The sequence below is a fragment of the Amphiura filiformis genome, chromosome 1 (assembly GCF_039555335.1).
Source record: "Amphiura filiformis chromosome 1, Afil_fr2py, whole genome shotgun sequence".
Lineage (NCBI taxonomy): Eukaryota > Metazoa > Echinodermata > Ophiuroidea > Amphilepidida > Amphiuridae > Amphiura > Amphiura filiformis.
In genome coordinates, this window is record NC_092628.1 from 38,542,913 (window position 1) to 38,564,175 (window position 21,263).

Genomic DNA, 21,263 nt, shown 5'->3' on the forward strand with positions numbered 1-21,263 from the left:
ATAGATGTGGGACTTTTTTTTATTTGCATTTTTTAAGTTAAAAATCATTCCAAAAACAGGTTGATGTTTGGAACTCACAGCTCCGACCGCGAGTTCCAAGGAGCTATGTGTATGTGTCGCCACGATTTAACGTGCATTCATCACCATATTCACATGTACATAGTCGTGGAGTGGACTTTTCGCTGCTCACAAAAATCGCTCAAAAATCATCTTTTTAAATATTTCTTTGGACAAAAGGTGGTGCATAGAATAAGTTTAGCAATCACAGATGACATACATCAGTGACACAGGTTTCTGAAGTGAGTATTTTACCAGATAAACTAATGCAAACTTGCCAAAATAAAACCCTGGAGGCACCCTGCCTACGGGAGTACCTACAACTTGAGAAGAAGTCCTCAAACGTTCGAAATTTGTACAAGGAAATATTTCGCACCATTTTGCTATGATAAAGCGAAAAGTCACCAGCATGGAGACCATTTCCTGAATACGGTGCAGTATTTGTTAAATATTAAACCATACAGTACACATGCATGATACGATACCTAAAATCATCAAAAACAGCCTACATGTAATTCATTGCCCCTTGACTTAGTCTTAGACTTAGTGTCTGTGTGAGTGTTTTCTCCTGACTTGAAAATGAAATTGCCATCAAAATAGGCCATACCGTACTTTGACATGTTTGAGTGCTTTTAAAATAATGGACTACATGCAGTATGATCAAGAGTATTTTCAAGATATAAACCACCAAGTTACCATTTACACCTGCTGTACAACCAATGCATATAATGATCATTCCACCTTGTTGACATGTGCAGTTTGCCGAGCAGAAAATTATTGATCATTCATCTGGCAATTTTTTTATTGGGCGTAAAATTGGGCTAAAAAGTTTATAATATTAGTGGTTATACGTATGCCTATAATTCGCTTCCGTTCAAAAATTCCACATTCCCCCCATATTTCATGAAATTTCTCCATTTAAAACTTAACATTCGTACATTCTTTCCAAGAAAAAAACTACTAAAGCAGCCGAAGCAGAGTCAGGGGAGTGCACTATCTTAGGGAGCGGTCATTATTTACACCAGAGGGGGAATGGAGGATTTTAGGGGGAATGCGAAATTTTTTGGTGAGCAAATTTTTTTCTAGGAAAGAGGGGGGAATGTTAAGTTTTAAATGGAGAAATTTCATGAAATAAGGCGGGAATGCAGAATTTTTGAACTGAAGCGAATCTAAGGCATGTATACTTTTCTTTTACTGTCACTAATTAGTTAATTAATTAATTAATTTTCATAAACATCAGTATAATTTTGAGTTCAACGGAATGCGTTCATCATGATTAATAATAATATATTTTTCAAAATTCGACTATGGCATCTAGGGGGATGGGGCCTGGGGAGGTCGCGCCGTGCGGAGGCTCTCACCAACGAGCAGGCTGCGCCATGATGATGGCCATTGATGGGACTATAATAAAAAAATCCTTTTAAAGTACTCCAAAAAGCGAGATGTGAGATGTGGTTTTTTTTTTGTTCTTTTTTTTTTGCTTTATTTGTTTCATTATTTTGTTTTTGGTTTATTTTGTTTCATTATTGGTTTTTGATTTATTTGTTTGTTTGCATTTTTCCATGATTTATAATTGGTTACATATCATTTTTGTGTACGGAAATAAATAAGTTGAAAAAGTAAAGTTTTGGGATCTCAGCCTTAAATATAGGAAAGATGTAGATTTTAAGAAAGTTTCCGGATTTGACAAATAAAGATACTATTTCGGTATGATTGGTACCCACTATGCCCACGAAAAGTGGTAAATATATTTTGTGTGAGCCTGTCCCATCAGGACACAAGTGTATCCACATGGAGTTTATAACGAAAATGCGTGCGCCGAACCAATTATTTTTAGCCTGAGTTGTAAATCTATGGTTGTAAGTCGGAGTACCAGTTGAGTTTGCGCACAAAACCGCACAATCGGGTGGCAACCAGCATCACTGTAATCGATATATCGGCACGCATTCTGCTCAGCTAAGTCAGCTTATGTGAGTAAAGTCGAGTTGCTTACCAGTTGCTTTCGGGAAAGAAATTTTTTACATCAGAAGTGCGTATTTTCTATTAAACAAAATGGGGCGTCGCTCCATTAATACCACGAAAAGTGGTAAATATATGAACCCCACAGATCAAGCAAGTAAGTATGCCGTTTTATTGTATTTATCATGTCGAAATTATCTAGTCAAAATGTAAATTCGGTCGCGATTTGGATTTTGGGTTCCGAATTTTGCACCCTGGTCAACAAATATGTGGTGTGATCAAGCAAAATCAGTCTGAAGTCGGGCATATTCAATTTTCATTTTTCTACATGATTGTATAAGGTATTTGTAAAGCTACATTTTGCAGAAAACCCCATAGAAATTGAACATTCCCATGATTCCAAAGAAAGATCGAACGTTACAGACTACAGTTGATCTTCACTTCAACTTGAAATGTTATTTTTCCAAAACAAAAGACAGCAATTTAACTTAAGAAATTTCTTTTCCCAAACAAATGCTGTATCTGAAAATCAATATTTCCGACTTCTGACTGATTTTGCTTGATCACATCACAAATGATTACTTGAGAAGTCTAGCCAAGAATTTGCTCAACGATAGCTTCACATTCTGACCATTGCATTCAAAATCTAGTCGGATTCGCTGTTAAGCACGACACCGTGTAAGCAATGGAAGTTAAGAAGTAAACACAGCCGATCACGACAGGCGATTGCATCAAAAATGTTGCTAAAATTACACTTCAGCAAAATTTTAGATTGTCCAAAATAGGCAAATCTTGCTCAAAAGATACAGTTGACTCATCAAAATAACTTTCGTCCAAATTTCAACATTAACAGAATAAATAACCCCCGGTGCAAAAAATTGCACCGCTGTCCGACCAAAAAATGATAGCAAAGCACTCTAGTATTGAATGCATATTGTGTGATTGTGTGCAAATTCCAAGCTAGAGTTCATGAGTAAGGGAAATCATCAGATGTGTCATTTATCAGTAGTAGTACTAGTAGTGTAGTGCATTTTCGTTTTATTGTGTTAGATAAAGTGCGATCTTTTATTTAGACCACCCGAGCTATGTTACGGTTAAAATTACAAATTTATCAAATTAAAATAAAGGTTAGACATGTTTTTGGCTATACAAACATGCCTTTATTTCATCATACAAGCTTTAGTTTGTTCCAAAATCCATGTTTTTGTTGCTATTTAGGGGTCAGTGACACAAAGATGTAACTCCGTTGGCCATTCTGAGGAAAATGAGTTTAAAGACAATGGTCCACATTGACTTATGTAGTTAAATCTATGTTTCACTTGCCATTGATTTCAATGGGGTGCTAAATGGAGTTACTTCTATATGTGGCTGGACGCGGCGAATGAGCCGTAAACTCGGCAAACTTCATTTCGAGCTACAGGTGAAAATATATGCAAATCTCGTATTTTGGCGAAGTTGAGATTTTTGCAGATTTGAAATGTTTTTAAAAGCTTTCTTCTAAACACATACAAAGTTTTATTTTAAAGAGATAAGTGGAAATATGAAACAATCCACATTTTCTGAAGCCCATCTGATGAACGGTCATTTTGCTTCCATAACTTTGAACGCGTTTTTCTCGGTTTCGCGTTTTGATTCATGACAACCTATAACAAGCCATAACTTCGCTTCTGATTGTCATATGAAGTTCATTGAGGTGTCATTTTAATCCCTGAAACATGCTCTTTGCAAATATGTAAAAAGGTAAAAATAACCAGAGAGGGACTTTACGGCTTATTCGAGGTGTCCAGGCACATATGTTTATTTGAAAGTGCTTAATCCTAATTTTTCTGAAAATTTGATTTCAAAATCTCATTTTCGTAAAAAATGGAGTTACGTGTCAATGACCCGTCGATATGTGTATTCAAATTATCTCTCCTCTTCCACTTATGAACTTGATGAATAATATCACTCTATTCATGATCATAACGCCAAAAAAAAAGTTGTTGTTTTTTTGCCCAAAAGAGACAATTTTTCCCCATGGGCATTTCCACCCATTTTCATCTTACAGCGTTACTAAAGCTATTGAGCATTAGATGTGGTGTTTAGTTGATTGTACACTCAAAATATTTCTTAGAAATTGTTATTTCACTTTTGGGAGAGAAAACATGCAAAACTTATGAACTTTTATGAGTTTTTTTGGGTCAGTCGGAAAGGGCAAACACTTCTTTTTGGCCTCATGACAGACATACAAATGTAGTCATAGTGGTTGTGTTGCAATTTATAATACAGTCCAACCTCTCTTATCCAGACCTCTTTTATATGGATCTCTCTGTTATCCGGCTGTGAAATCTTCACAGGAAAACATGTTTTTGATGATTTAACACCTTAATTCCATGCTCTGAATGCTTAGAATGACATATCTATGTTGCATTTAAGGGCTGGGGTATGAACGTTTGGACAGTATTTATTTTGGGACATTAGAGCACATCAGACATATCGAATTGCATTCTGAATACGGAGAATGTCATTCTGATATCAAATAATTTTGATTTTTTGAAATTCGCAATTTAATACACATTTTATGGCAAATCATTAAAATTGATATTTTGATATGTAACAGTACTTGAAGTAAACTTTATAAATCTGATGATTTATACTTAAAAGTATGTAGGTGGGATGAAAAGCCGACGATCAATTGAAAATTTTGACCTTTCAGTATTGAAGATATGGATTTTTTTTTCCAAAACACCAAAAAAAAAATAGGTCTTTTTGGGAAAAAATCCATATCTTCAATATGAAAGGTCAAAATTTTCAACTGACCGTCGGCTTTTCCTCCCAGCTACATACACTTTAAGAATATATCATTAGATTTATATAATTTACTTCGAGGACTTTTATATATCAAAAATTGGAAAAATATCAAATTTTTATAATTTGTCATAAAATTTGTATTATATTGTGATTTTCAAAAATGAAAATTATTTGATATCAGAAAGACATGCTTCAGATTCAGAATGCAATTCGATAGGTCTGAGGTGCTCTCATGTCCCACAAAAATACTGTCAAAACGTAATAAACGCTCATTCTAGATCCCTTAAGCCATCTTTTAGTGTTTATTACCCCATGTTAAAACAATATTTTGTTGTCACAATTTCAGTACTTGGGACATTCAATGCAGAATTACATGTAATTCACTTATCTGGATTTTTCACTTTTCCAGACAGTGCTTAGTCCCATCATGGCCGGATAAGAGAGGTTGGACTGTAAATAATCATTTTCAGTGGGGGATACATGGCCTCTTTAATGGCAGTGGAAGTAAATTCTTGATTTTAAACCTGAAACTAATATCAGTTTTGTTTCATTTTTTTTGCAGGAAAAGAAGCCAGAAAAAGGGAACTAAAAAAGGTAATTAAGCATGTGTTCATTGTGTCACAGTAGCACTAGGTAATTTTTGTTGAACTTGAGTGTTATAGCAGGAGCCATCAGTTGGTGAGCGCAATGCATTCTCTAAATTCAGTAAATTTCCTTTGTCAGCCGTGTAATTGAATGGGTTTATTTTGAAATTTTAAAATGCTTAAAATATCACAAACAAGGAGGCCTAAGTTAATAAATAATATTATTACAAGCTAAAACCGTTGGGGTTCGATAATGAACCCCACAAAACTAACCTTCAAATTAATTAAATACAGTAAAATTTGATTATTACTGGGTGAGAGTCGCCAAAATTCGCCGTGTTGGTTAGGCTTTGATCACTCAGTGTGTAAATTGAATGGGGCGTACCAGTGATCACGGCAGCTGCGAAATTCAGATCCGATTTACTTCCGTATTCCGATTGTATGGAAAGTGCATACTGCATATGGCTGAGCAGTTTTGCCGTCTCTCTCTATCATGTCATCCGCGGCCTGGAGCCATATAGTTCTCCCCGTTTTAGCCATAACTGAAAATTGCAGTGTATCAAGTAATAATGATCCTCAGGAAGGGAGCCAATTATCATACTTATTTTTCCATAGTTCTTGCAGTTCTTGAGTTAAGTCCAATAATATAATAATAATAAGGGTTTGTACATTCCCCCTTCCGAGAAAAATCATGCACATGGGGCGGAAATTACACCACTTATATTGAGCCTAGGGATCTTCTTATTATGCATTAATAATAAAGTCAGCCATTCCCTCATTTATGAAGTGCTTTATCCTCATATTCTTATTTTACATTTACAGAACAAAAAGCAGCGTATGATGGTTCGTGCAGCAGTATTGAAAACCAAAGATCCTATCCAACTCATCCATGATCTGGAGTTGTTGGATGAATTAGGTATGGTAAACTTGATTATCTTTAGCTTTTGTAGTCTTGAGTATGATACAGTATCACCAAAAAAATTTTGTACACCTTGCATGCGAGCTAATAAGATACTCATGGACTATTGTATGTCTCCTTCCCAGCTGTTTATTATAGACATAGAAATGATGACATTAAATGAAACTCACAATAACTTTAAAAGAATTAATGCGTTTTCTGTGGGATTTTTTTTAGCTGCGGGTAGCAGCTCTATAAGTCACCATGTCTCTCCGTTAGTCCGTTAGTCTGTTAGTCCGTTAGTCCGTCCGTCCGTTAGTAACAAACGCTAAAAGATGCTGTTACGTCAACATCGTTTGTCGCATGGCTATGGTACTTGTTGAGGGGGGAGGGCCTATACCGCCCCATACTGGAAAAGAGTTTCATCCCGAAATATGCTAATTAGGTCATTAAAGGGCATTACACGATTTTCAACAATTTCTAAAAAATGCTGTTACGTCAACGTCGTTTGTCGCATGGCTATGGTACTTGGTGAGGGGGAAGGCAGGTACCGGCCCCATACTGGAAAAGAGTTTCGTCCAGAAATATGCTAATTAGGTCATTAAAGGGGCATTACACGATTTTCAACAATTTCCGCTTGTCGCATGGCTATGGTACTTGGTGAGGGGGAAGGCAGGTACCGCCCCATACTGGAAAAGAGTTTCATCCAGAAATATGCTAATTAGGTCATTAAAGGGCATTACACGATTTTCAACAATTTCTAAAAATGCTGTTACGTCAACATCGCTTGTCGCATAGCTATGGTACTACTTGGTGAGGGAGAGGGCCTATAGGGCAATTAAGGGAAAAGTGGGGAACATGAGGGAAATTGGGGGGAATGGGAGAAATTAAGGGCAATTTTGGGGGAATTAAGGGAAATTCAGGTGAATTAATTGATTTTGTGGGCAATTAAGGGAAATTGAGGGAAATTTGGGAAAATAGAGGGAATTTAAGGGAAATTTGGGAAAATGAGGGGAAATTGAGGGAGAATTGGGAACATTGAGGGAAGTTAAGGGAAATTGAAGAGAATTAAGGGAAATTGAGGGAAATTCAGGTGAATTAAGGGAAATTGACAAGAATTAAGGGAAATTTGGGAAAATAGAGGGCAGTTAAGGGAAATTTGGGAAAATGAGGGAAATTGAGGGAAATTGGGAACATTGAGGGAAGTTAAGGGAAATTGAAGAGAATTAAGGAAATTCTGGTGAATTAAGGAAATTGACAAGAATTAAGGGAAATTAGGGATTTAACACTTGATGTCAAGGCGCTTTTTTCCCGAAAATCGTGTGGACATCAAAAGTGTCCGAAATCGGTTTCCGAACACTTTCGATGTCAAGACGCTTTTTTCCCGAAAATCGTTTGGACATCAAAAGTGTCCGAAATTGGTTTCCGAACACTTTTGATGTCAAGACGCTTTTTCCCGAAAATCGTTTGACATCAAAAGTGTCCGAAATCGGTTTCGAACACTTTCGATGTCAAGACGCTTTCTTCCGAAAATCGTTTGGACATCAAACGTGTCCGAAATCGGTTTCCGAACACTTTCGATGTCAAGACGCTTTCTTTCCGAAAATCGTTTGGACATCAAAAGTGTCCGAAATCGGTTTCCGAACACTTTTGATGTCAAGATGCTTTTTCCCGAAAATCGTTTGGACATCAAAAGTGTCCGAAATCGGTTTCGAACACTTTCGATGTCAAGACGCTTTCTTTCGAAAATCGTTTGGACATCAAAAGTGTCTGAAATCGGTTTCAGAACAATTTTGATGTCAAGACGCTTTTTCCCGAAAATCGTTTGGACATCAAAAGTGTCCGAAATCGGTTTCGAACACTTTTGACGCTGCCGCTTTTTCCCGAAAATCGTTTGGACATCAAAAGTGTCCGAATCGGTGTCCGAACACTTTTCGATGTCAAGACGCTTTTTCCCCGAAAATTGTTTGGAAATCAAAAGTGTCCGAAATCGGTTTCCGAACACTTTTGATGTCAAGACGCTTTTTCCCAGAAAATCGTTTGGACATCAAAAGTGTCCAAAATTGGTTTCCGAACACAATTTTTCAAATTTTGATTTTTTTTTTGGTGTGGATGGAAATACCCTTTCTGGCATTATTTTAAGATGAGCGCCCTCAAAGGTTAAGCTCACAGAGGGGTTACAGGTCAAAATAGGGGTCAAACTTGAACCTGCTTCAAAGACACCAACACTGCAAAATTGAATTCCTTGTCCCGCAGCGACCGCTACGGATCCGACGGTACTTGTTTTTTTATAAAAAGGAGAACTATGGGAGCACATTTTAATTCATTTCTGCACAAGTTTGCCTTTCATTACACTGTCTGATGACAGTAATGTTCACCATGTGTATTTTTGTACTTATGGCCAAGTGGATCTTCACCTTGGTACTGTGTGGCTTCTCAGTAGGAACTGGGTACTGATTTGGCTGGTTTTCAATTAATTGATTTTTCCATGCTGCCAAAATCTGTCCTCAAAAATCTTATTATTTCAAAAGATTTTTTGTCTATGTCTTTAGATATCATCAGTGAGGTGGAACACCAAGTTTTTCCACACTCTGTACTCTATCGCCTCATAGAACACTGGCTCTTAATGACAACTGTTTAAGACCTTTTTTTTATTAGGAACAGTCCATCAGTCCAAAGGGTCATTAGTCAAAAAAGGGTTGCAGTAAAGGGTACAGGATAGTTTATGTTAAGATTAAGGTTAGGGATAAGGTTATGTTTAACATTAGGGTTAGTGTTGAGAATGTGGAGGTAAGGGTGGGGGGTAAGTGTTAGAATTAGAGTTATGGTTAAGTTTTGGGTTACAGTTTGGATTAGGAATAGGGCTTAGGTTATAGGTTAGGATTAGGATTTATAACTAGGTTTCCTGACTAATGACCCTTTGGACTATTGACCTGTAACCATTTTATTTACATGCTGACAAAATTGTTAACTTTAATATTTCATGCTTTTTCCACATAAAAGAACTGAATCCAGAAACCAAGACTGAATTGAATGAGAAAGTACTGAAAGATAAGAGGAAGAAGATCAAGGAGACATATGAGCGAGTCCTCAGACTGTATGTAAGTATGCATTATTGATCCTTGACTGTGGTATGGCATTAGCCAGTGTAGCAAACTTACTGTTAAAGGTGTTCAGTTCTAAGAACCACCAGAGGTACCCCAGTGGTACTTCTTTTATTGAGGTAGTAGCTATATAGGTATGGTTGAATCGAATACTAGAAATAAAATAAGCAACTTACGTGCTACAGGTAGTAGCTGTTATTGACAGAATGTGCACCCAGCCTCATTTTAATATATCATCAGAATATTCTTTTCTACAAAATATATGTTTATAGTGTTACTTACATTGAGTTATCAATATCATCAAGCCCTAGTAAATAATATGTCAAGCTAATTTTGCCAATTAAATGATTATGAAATTCATTTTCCCCATGCCTTAAATAATTGCATAAGAGTTATACAATCCAATATGGCAATGTCTCATAGTATTACACACAGAACTGTATGGAGTCTTACCTCTCCGATCAAATCACCTCATGTAATTCAAGTCATATGTAGTACCCACTAACACCCCCCAACAAGAGCAGCAAGGTTGTAACAAGTCACCAACAATTTGCTTGAGTCAGGTCATTCAGCCTGTTTTTTAGCTCAAGTCAAGCCAAGTCACCAGTCAATGGGATTGAGTCCGCTGAATATCACTTGAGTCAGTCACCTCATTTTACCTAGAGTCACAAGTCATGAAGAGCAGTCATAAATCTAGTTTCATTTTGACCATAGCAGAGGCTATCATGTTTGCTTGTACATACCTAACAAAATGCAAAAGGAATGTACAAAACGACTTGTCTGCAAATGATCCTCCTTAAAGCTAAAACCCATGTGTATAACATTTTATGGTTTTCTAAAAGGATATGAATATTTATCACTCCCTCTTTTAATCAGTGTTTGCCCTTCTGTATATGACAGGGACGTGAAGATCCAGATAGATACTTGGAATATAGAGGAATTGAAGCAGAATACGAGAAGAAAAGGAATGAGAAAATCAAAGAATATGGTGAGTCTATGAATAATTGGCCTTAACTCAAGTAAAATTTTGTAATTAAGGTTAAATGTTGCATCACATTTGAGTACTTGTTCCAGGTAACCTAATTAAACATTTACTTTGTTATTAAGCCATGGAATGGCATTTAAGATCAACTAGACTTTAAAATCATATTTGAGACTGACGGTTTTACCTCATACCCAGGCTGCTGTTTCATGATGCCAGTTATTGCTTGGTAAGGTTTTGTGTTCACTGTAGAACTGCATACATGATGATGGTGATGATGACAACAACAATGGAGATGGCGATAAAAGTGGCGATAACGATGACAACTGGGCTCTATAAATCGTATTATTTTCTTTACAATTTTATAAATTTTACACTTTATGCTTGTCTGATGCTGTAAATTGAAGCTCTCTTTATGTTGCAGCTCAATTTTCGTAAATATTCATAATTGTGTTTTGTGTTTGTATTTCAGAGGCCATCCGTGATGCTCACCAGGTCAAAGTGGATTCCATCCCTCTACCAGAAACACCTGATGGTAAGTCGTTTTATCCAACAAGGACTTCATGTTACTTTTGTGTGTAATGCAATGGAAAATTGTTGTATTACACTTCTTTCGTGCTTCAAAATCTGAAAACATATACATAGCACATGATGAAATAATTTGGTTCTCTATTTTGCATTCCATGAGCAACACATCACTAATATGATTCATTAAGTTTAATTTCTTTGATCAACGCAAAGCTGTTATGCTTAAAGGGACTAAGAATTTATTTAAAATGTTTCTTAACAGTTCTGTTTTGCTCTTTCCCTTTCAGCTTTGATACCCTCCATGATTCCCTTACCGGCTGATATCCCATTGCCAGGAGCACAACCACCATCTATACTCAAGAAAACATCAGCGTATGGGTGAGTTCAGGGGTATCGTAGATTAATAAACACATAGATTGAAATGTTCCATGCCTGTGCCCCTCTAAGCGTACTTGAATGCAGTTGACACCGGTACAGTTAACAGTTAAAATACCTTCTTTTGTACACAGTTTATTAAGAACATATTCATCAAAGCTGAAAGTAATATTTTTTAAAGATTGCCATTTGCATGGCTATTATATATTGTGTGTTAGTGCAAGAAAATCATATAAACCATTGTGGTCATTTTGCAGAAGTGCTTTTGTGTATCGATGTTGTTACGTATAGACCTTTTCATATCGAAGTTTTCCAAAGTGATGACCCAGTTTTTAAAAACGGGTCATCATTATACGCAGTTCTTGAGCGTGCACTTACGCCAGTTGTGCATTGCATTAATGCACGCAGTTGAGGAGCATTTATATGTATTTACGCGGGCGTGTAAAGACGCTCGCATCCATGTGATTATTTTGCGAACATTTCCGATGCTGATTCACACAATATGAATAGGTCCTTTTTTTCTTGTGAAGTAACTTAAAATATGTACATTTACCTCTATGTTCACATGATCCACCAAAAACTCAATTTTGACAAAATGGTACATACAACCTTCTTACACTTAACTGACAATTTGTTTAAGAAGAAGGTAAAACAAAAACTCTTTATTTTAAAAAGTTACTGATTGGAAAAATGAATTGTTGTAATACATACTGCTCACTGTGTGTAATCTCAGTTATGAAAGATTCAATCTGATGTGATCAAGCAAAGGGATTTGAATGTTTTGAAAATCAATTTTTGGTATATGACCAAAGCCAATCATGCTGGGCCTTTTATTCTCTATCAAGAACAACATTACTGTCAGCAACTGGTGTAATTTGATGTTGTTTTCATCCACAAAAAAGTAGTGTTTACAATTTAAAAATTAAAGAAAGCCAGATTGTAATATGATCATGGTGTTACATTTCTTATTTGTACCTATCCATTTCATGTTTTATACCATATTTAAAAACATTGTCACCATTTTGATATTATTTTTTTCATTCTCAGAGGAGCTCCTGGTCAGTTGAAGCCTCCTCCAGGCCCACCCCCAGGACTACCACCAGGCCTTCCATATGGCCCTCCAGCAGGCAAGAAACCACCAGGTCCTCCACCAGGTCTGCCTCCTTACGTGTTGGCAAGTATGCAGCCACCTGTATCGCCTCCTCATTGGTCTCAAGATGAGGACGAGGAGGAGGAAGAAAAGGATGAGAATATGGAAGTGAAAGATGATGAATACACTGAGGATCAAGGTAAGCTCAAACTAAATAAAAGGTAATTAATTCCCTACAAGTTGTATTCCATGCTAGGTATGACCACATTTGCTTTTGTTTTAAATGGAAACCATATTGAAACACATTGTAATTTGGAAGAGTTGGGAGTAATGTGGCTCTTTTCATCAGCATGGGAATTGTACCTCACCTGGTTAAGAAAAAAAAAGCAAGCAAAAAAACAAATAGCCTGAAGGGAATTGACATTAGGAAAGGGTGTGTAATGTGAGTCATGCAGTTGTGGATTGGAAAATTTACAGATTTGGGTCCTGATTATGGGACCGGATCTGTTTCATCAAGATCTTGTATATAATCCATTTGGATTCCTGGAGACAGTAGCGTCCATGTGTGTACACGCACAATCAGTGGTGGTGTATTATGTAGGTCACAGTTGCCTCACACCACATCGCATTCCCTCGGTCAGACATCCGGGAACATTGCAACCAGCTCGAGAAAGGGGGACTGCACATGCGCACACTGGTTTTACAAGGCTATTTCCCCTTTGTGATGTCAGCCCGACCAAGAGAATGCTGCAAATGCACTACCTGTGATCGCACATGTATCACACATGGATGCTACTGTTTCGAGAAATTTAGTATAGGCTGCCTGTTAATCCCTAAACATATTTTCAACTTATTAGTATATTGCTGAAGAATTTGAATTGTTTTGCATGGTGAAAGAGAAAATTTTTAAATTCTGAACACTAGTGAATAGTTAAAAATATATGCAGTGAATGAGAACCATAGACCATTGTCACTGGAAATTATTACAGTTTAGAAGAAGTAGATTAGAAATATACCACTCACCATTGGTACAGTTATCACTTAACCCCTTAGACACTACCTGCCGATCTAACATTGCCTCTGATTGGTCAATGACATGATATCTTCATCCTAATCACTAATCAGAATGAAGCTTTGCAAATAATTCACCCCAATTGTTTTGAGTTGTGAAATTATTCTAACAATGTTGCTGATTGGTCCAATTGGTAATGAATACTTCTTTTGGCCAATCGGCAGGTAGTTCTCATGGGGTTAATTCTGCACAGGAATGAAATCCAATTCTTGCTGACAAATTTAATGCAAATCGTAAGATTTTCATCACTTTGCTGACCATATATTTATGGAACATTCATGGCGAATATGATTTAACCATTTATTTTCAAATTTTTACAGATATGGAAGATTCTGATGCCGACAAAGATGACAGTGACAAAGAGAGTGACAGAAGCGAGAAGATGAGTGAAGGAGAGGACAGCGACAGCGACCATGGGGACATTGATGAACGAAAGAAAGATGTAGATGAAAGAAAAGGTGAGTTCACAAAGCTAACAAACATTAGACAAAAAACCAAGGCAAAGTTTGGCAGTGAGGAAGTGATGAAGTTTGCCATGGTGGCAAGGGGACAGCAGGAATTTAGCAATGATGATGATGAAGTTTGCCATGGTGGCAAGGGGACAGCAGGAATTTAGCAATGATGATGATGATGATGACTAGTGATAAAGACTAGTGACTAGTGATAAATCCTAGTTCATTGCACTATTCCAGTTATAATCTATCCACCCTCTATGGAAGACATGACCTTCATCTCTCACACAGGGAATGTGAATTACAAATGGGATTACCTGAATAGGAGACTCTCATTTGAAATCTACACCCCCTCTATGAGATTAAGGTCAGGTCTTCCATTTAATGGTGTATGGATTTCAACTGGAATAGCCCAAATCATTGGGATGGCTGTGACAACTACAGTATTCTAAACATCCTTTTATAACTACTGGGTAATCAAGACAATAAGCAGTTAGATCCTTGCCAAGGCGACTTTCAAGTTAGCTCAATTATTTAACCAGAACAAACTAAGGACTGCGCTGGGGCTCAAACCCGCATCACCATACACCTGAGTGTAACAACGCCTCACTGATTGAGCTAATTTGACTGCTATTTAACAACTTTGTCTGGGGTTTTAATATTAGTATGTGAATCACAATGAATGAAATCAGATGAGTACACATACTGACAGTCAAATAAACAAATACCAGAGTACTATAACCAGTAAACTTGCCTTTTGGGAATTTTTCAAGGGATCATTGTGGCAAAAACAACTGCAATATATTTGATAATGTTGCCCTCTATAGTCATTGTAATACAATGGGAATGGTTAATAGTTTGCCTGGGGTTTGTCAGTATGTGTGAATTATTGAAATCAGATGAGTGCACATGACATGCTCACAATCAAAGAAACAAAAGCAAATACTTCTAGTGATGGAGTGAGTTACTGAGATGATGTGATGAGTGGAAGAGGAGGACAGTGATGAATGATGACAATGATGAAAAAAGACTAAACTTTGAAGAAATAACCTATAGATGATATATTGATAACCGGGGGGTACTCAAGTTTGGTTTTGGTAGGAGTGTGCAGTGTGCTGCTGAGAATTTGAAAGTGAACCCATCAATATACCAATTTTTCAAGAAATTTGGAGGTATTGGTATACCAAATGTCAAAAATTTCAGCCGAATTTAACCCAAATTGTCTTATATTTTACTAATTTTCCCCCACATTTTGGGGAAAATTTAAAAAATTTGGCTAGATGGAAGCAAAATTGGGCTATATTCCGAGAGAAGTTTCAAAAAAGGACCCATCCATATACAAAAATTGGCCTAGAAAAAGGGTCATTGATATACCAAAAGGCCAAATGCTACCCATGTTTTTAGTAATTTGTACTGAGTACCCTCCCAGGTTGATTACTAACTAATGATTCCTTGTTGCGGTTTGACTTACAGGAAAGAAGAGACTCGTACGATTTGCTGATGAAGATAAACCAACCACCAAAGAACAGAAGCTGCCACCAGGAATGACGGCTTTACAAGCAATGATGTTGCGGATGGCCGGCCAGAAGATTCCTGATCTTGAACCAGAGGAAGAGGATGATGAATATGAGGAAGGTGACGAGGAGGATGATGGTGAGGAAGACAGACATGAGAAAGAAGATGAAGATGAAGCCGAAAGCAGTAAGAAAGAACCGGAGCGTAAGATACCAACTTTGGAGCAAGCATTGGCACAGAGACTATTACCTCCTGGTCCTCCTCCGGGTGCACCACCAATCGGTGGACCTCCACGAGCACCACCAGGTCCCCCTCCTGGTCCACCTGCAGGACCTCCACCAGGACCACCACCTGGTTTTCCAGCAGGATTACCACCCAATTTCGCCAGACCTCCTCCACTACGTCCTCCCCCTCCTCCGCCCAGGATGATGGCCAGAGCACCACCCCTGGACGACCGCCAGCACCTCCACCTGGTCCTCCACCAGGTATTCCACCTATGTTGAGAGGTGGTCCACCTCCTCGTTTGCCACTGCCTCCCGGCATGCCTCCGATGCAGAGAGGCATGCTACCGCCAGGCATGAGGCCACCAAGTTTATTGCCAGAGAACCCTAATATCATTAGTGCACAACCAAGTATTCATCGTAGACCGATGAAAGTACCGGACACTATGTCAGAAAAGAAATCGTCGGCTACGATCGAAGCTAAACCACAAATCAGAAACATGCAGGCAGAGGTGACCAGATTCATGCCTGTATCGGTCCGTGTGAAAAGAGATCAGAAAGGCAAAGGCAAGGGTGGCAAGACCACTCAGGAAGAAACTAATCCCGTACCTGGGCCGGCACCAAAAGCCAAACAAACTGTTCCTGCACCAACAAAGGACGATGCTTACGATGCTTTCATGAAAGAAATGCAAGGCTACTTTGATTGAAATTGTTGTCAGCATATTGTAAGTAAACTGAATTTGACTGACACCCAGTGCCTCAATGCCATGCACATGGAGAGGCACTTTTTAGCAAGGTTACATGACTAAGTTGACTATGTTATTGTAGTTGTGACTATTAACGGTAGTCACAACTTTCAACTATGACCTGGTGTTATAGTCTGCTATATATTGGGCTATTCCAGTTGAGATTCATACTCCCTCTATGGAAGACATCAGTCACATGACCGTTATTCTCCTGCACAGCACAGGGGTGTAGATTTGAAATTAGATGACCCATTCAGGTAACCCCATTTGAAATTCACACTCCCTGCTTGGAAATAAAGGTCTTGTTTTCAATAGGGGGTGTATGGATTACAACGTACTGGAATAGCCCATAGTGTCCTTTCCATATAATTTGGAGAAGTTTACACAACATGCAGAATTGAGTTGTGGGTGTTTCTATAATATGATGCTTGCACAATCCCTTCTTTTAATCATATCTCAATAGATTACTTTGACTTTTTAGTCAGATTTTACCAGCAAATAGTCATCATAGTCACAATTTTTTGGTACCAACTAGTGCTGAAGAGCTGAAGTTGTGCAACCCTACTTTTTAGTGTAAATCAGTGGGTCTATGATCACATAGTGGCATATGTCAAATATGAAATACAATTTAGATCAAATCAAATTTAAAGAAAATATCAAAAGCAGATTTCAGATTTTTCATTGACTAACTGTATTTGGAATTGAAGTTACAACATTCTTTTACTACAATGGAGTAACATTTATGATGAGGAAATAATATGCAAAATTAGCATGGACATACATCACCAGTGACAAACCAGACAATTCCATGTTTTTGGCACACTTTTGTCAGATATGTTGCAGGTGCATCGCCATGTGATGCGCAGTTTCAGATGTAATTCCCAGATATTGTAAGGATATGCCGTAGTATCAAACATTATGTCATGAGCTTGTTTTAAGCAGCCACCAAACTTGTGCCAGTTTCCTTCTACTTATGGATATATGCAGTATTTGTCTCTTTTAAGATTTCATCAAAAAGAATTTTTGCCATATTACTAAATGACATATATCTGGAACATCATCAGTATGTGAAAATATAATACCAGAATTGACTAACTAACGTAATCAATTAGTTGGCTATTATTTCTAGCTTTCGTATATACTTGTGGTGCTTGAACATTGTTTGTGCCATAAAAATTACCAATATCAAAAATCATCACTAAACTTTGGTTCACCTCGAGTTCAATAATGATGTCAATGCTTTGACGTAGTTGCGGCGCAAGCATGCTGACAAACTGCCCTTGTATGTGTCCATGAACGCTCTGTACGATATACTTTATGGGCGTGATTTAATACTGCGATCAGCAAAATACGCACCTACGTCACTACTGAACTTGAGGTGAACCAAAATAATGTGATGCACCTGATGATTTAGTCTCAATCAGCAGTGAAGAAGGTAAGTACTGTGACAATTTTCATGTGATTATTTCTTTGCAATTTTGAACTGTTTCACTTGTATTTGATTAAAATATATAAACTTACATTAACTTATAAACAAAGGGTAGTTCATTGGAATATTAAAAGTGTGAAAATAGATGTAGCACAATTTCCACTTTTACTGTATTCCATAGACCCAATGAAATCAATGCAAACTAAATTAGCAAAACAAGTCAAGTGGGTAAAAATGGGTGGTTTTAGATTATTTTTGTTTTTGGTGTTTTTTTTCTTTCAAAATTTAAACATTACTATTGTCGTTATCACTACTTTCGGGCTCTATTGCTTTTATATACTATCCAGAGAGGTTGCTCGCGCTACGCGCATGCTAAGTCCATGAGGACCACAAACTGCGGATATATTATCGTATGTGAACAATTACAAGGCTTCAAGCAGCCCTATATTTCTTATTTTTTCTATTTTTGAACACTTCGTATTATTTTTTCAAAGTGTCCTATAAAGCTATAATTCCTGTATTTTTTTTCCAAATTTAGAGAAATTAGCAATTTTTTTTAAAAATTTGCACTAATGAATATTATAATATACAATTGAAAGTGTCTGTGTGGGAGATTTTTCCACTTCTTGTCACTGATACCCACTGTATTTGACTTTAGCTGACCTATATTTGTCCTATATTTTCATTCAAAATGTTCCTAGATATTTTTTTGCCAGGGCTGGCTTGAAGCCCTGCAATTATGCAAGTGAGGACTTTTACTTTAATTGTCAATGTGAACAATTCTTCAAAGATTTTGAATTAACCATTGTACTATGAAGATAAAAAATTAAAGAATGTTTTTCTAAAACTCAGTCAATCCAACATATTATTACTCATTTACTTTGTAATGAGCCACTATTTTATTAAAAACTGAACATCTTATAATTGTGGACTAGTCACATTAATATTAATTTAACCTTCTCAAAAGCAATCACCAGCACTTTCATTGGGAATATACCACTGGCTGTGAGTATTAGTAAAATGATGAACATGGTGGAGGTGGACTGAGAGGAAAAAACACTCTTCAATTTGTTGGACCTACAAATCATCTTGTTTTCTACCCACTGTAGGCTAGCTTTATTGTTGGTGAAATTGTTTTGTATGGCTGCCAAATATGTTGTAGCGCCTCTATTGAAATGACATCCAAACCATAATCAAAATAATGCAACAGTCATGAAATAAAATCACAGATCAATAGTGAATAAAAGAAATGCAATTATTGTACCCTATTTTGTAATGTGATGAAGTTTTGGTATGCCACTAGATAAAATGCCAATTGCAATATTTTATTACTTTCAGTGATAGCTTTAATTAGCATTTTTCTTCTTGTTTATGTAATTATGTTTGATTGCATCACAAAATTTACAAGTTGGAAGTTGTCAACACAATTAAATCTCTCTTTGGGCTTGTGAGCAACAAACATAAAAACAAAGTTAGTTTTACTGTGTTTTTAGTAAATGCTCCCATCTTACAAACATAGACTACACTTTTTAAGGCAAAATATTATATCAAATGTGAAAAACCACTTAAAATAGCAGAAATGTCTGAGTAACATAAAATGTATTTAGTTGTGTATGGAAATAGTGGTTTTGATTAAAAAATAATGCCTCCAAATGACTTTTCATCTGTTTTGAAAATGTAGTGCCCATGCCCAGGCATTCATTAGGCTGAGTTCACATAGAAGTATACGGTATTAGCTATACGAAATCGCTCATTCGATCAGGCTGAGTTCATATAGGAGTATACTATATGAACTCAGCCTGATCGAATGAGCGTATTTCGTATAGCGAATACCGAGTCTGTCAGTTTACCCATTTTCTTCGTCTTATCAAATGCTTGTAACTTTACTTCTTGAGGTCACATTGCATTCAATGAGGTGTCATAATGTGCAGAATTAGACAGTGCATCTATTAAAAAAATGAATTTACCCACATATGGTTTAGGTTTTTTAAATTAGGACGGTATACGTTGCACTAAAATCGAACATGCACGATTCCCACTATACTAGCTTATACTATACTATACCCAGGTATACGGCCTTTTCGAATAGCTCTAATGTGACCCGGTACTATGAAATTACCTTGCTCGATTTCAGCTATACGCGTGCACCTGCAAAACCAGCATCGTATACCCGAATAGTATACTTCTATGCGATCGTAGCCTTATGTGACCCGGTACTATGAAATTGCCTTGCTCGATTGAAGCTATACACATGCACCTGCAAAACGTGCACCGTATACCCGAATAGTATACTTCTATGCAGCGTTCGAAATTTTGGTTGTCCGTTCGCCCGGGACAACTAAAAATGTCGCTGGACAACCAAAAATACTGATTCGGTTGTCCGCCGGACAATCATAAATCTGTAGCCAAGTCACCTTTGTAGGCCTACAGACAACCAAAAACTTAGACGGACAACCAGAAATTGTAATCTGGTTGTCCGTGGGACAACCATTTATTTTTCCTTAATTCGAACACTGCTTCTATGTGAACGCAGCCTGAGAGACAGTGTAGACGGTGTCATATTTTTTAATCACTTAGCAATATACAGCATGGTGATCCTGTGTTATTCTCATAAATTGCTCATTTAATGCACTGTGTGCAATACAAGTTATGTAACACACATGCCACTATGAAAATTTCATATCTGGAATAATAAAATGTGTCACTCTTTTGTAATAAAATCTTTGGTCTCTAACAGTTGTATAATTTCAACCTGTAAAAATTAATTTTTGTTCCCAAAATAAGACTGCTCAAAAGTACACATATTTGATGTGTTCAAGTGGTGGAAGGGGAACAAGGACATTACAACCACCCAGGGCCCAGGCGTAAAAGGGGCTTCTGAACATGCAGTGTGTCCAAATGGCACATCTGATTGACAATTTCAGTGTAATTAATCTACCTGTTCCGCGCATATATCAACTGCTCTGTGCCAGAAGTGGGTGAGTGCAGTAGCTGCCCTGTGAACCTTTGGCAATTTACACACAGTATTTTGTACTCATCTACACATAGCAGCTAGCTACAAATGGCAGCTATTGCACTGACCCACTTTAATATGTCACTGAGCAGTTAATATACCAAACTATAGGGGTTACTTTGGTGTGTCTCTTTGTTTTGTTGAACCTGAATCCCCCACCCTGCTATAGTTTGTTCGGCTTATAATTCAGTTTTTGTTGCTGCGCTCATCAATATAGTTCCAGCTTACGCTTGCATAAATTCACATTCACGCTTTACTAGGAGAAGTGCAGTACCCAATTGCATGCATGCCAGTCTATATCAATACACAATGTTACGAGTCTTCATTTTTGCCAATTATAAGCCGAACAAACTGTAGTACATTGTAGGGTGGGGGTTGGTCATGCTCTTGGCAGCTCTGGAACCTGGATGTATGTTTGAATGTACTCTTCACAAAACAATGTAGCCAA

The 21,263-nt window shown here is 37.3% G+C and overlaps 1 protein-coding gene across 1 annotated transcript; it reads left to right on the forward strand.

The window, feature by feature from the left end:
• Positions 1 to 2,057: 2,057 nt before the first annotated feature.
• Positions 2,058 to 20,522, forward strand: LOC140146743 (WW domain-binding protein 11-like). The gene is given in 12 exon segments (XM_072168621.1): positions 2,058 to 2,173; positions 5,369 to 5,400; positions 6,213 to 6,306; positions 9,292 to 9,389; positions 10,293 to 10,380; positions 10,847 to 10,909; positions 11,190 to 11,280; positions 12,325 to 12,566; positions 13,760 to 13,897; positions 15,365 to 15,850; positions 15,853 to 19,507; positions 20,342 to 20,522. Coding segments are annotated over 11 exon segments (1,878 nt in total). The 5' UTR covers positions 2,058 to 2,109; the 3' UTR covers positions 16,335 to 19,507; positions 20,342 to 20,522.
• The last annotated feature ends 741 nt before the right edge of the window (positions 20,523 to 21,263 follow it).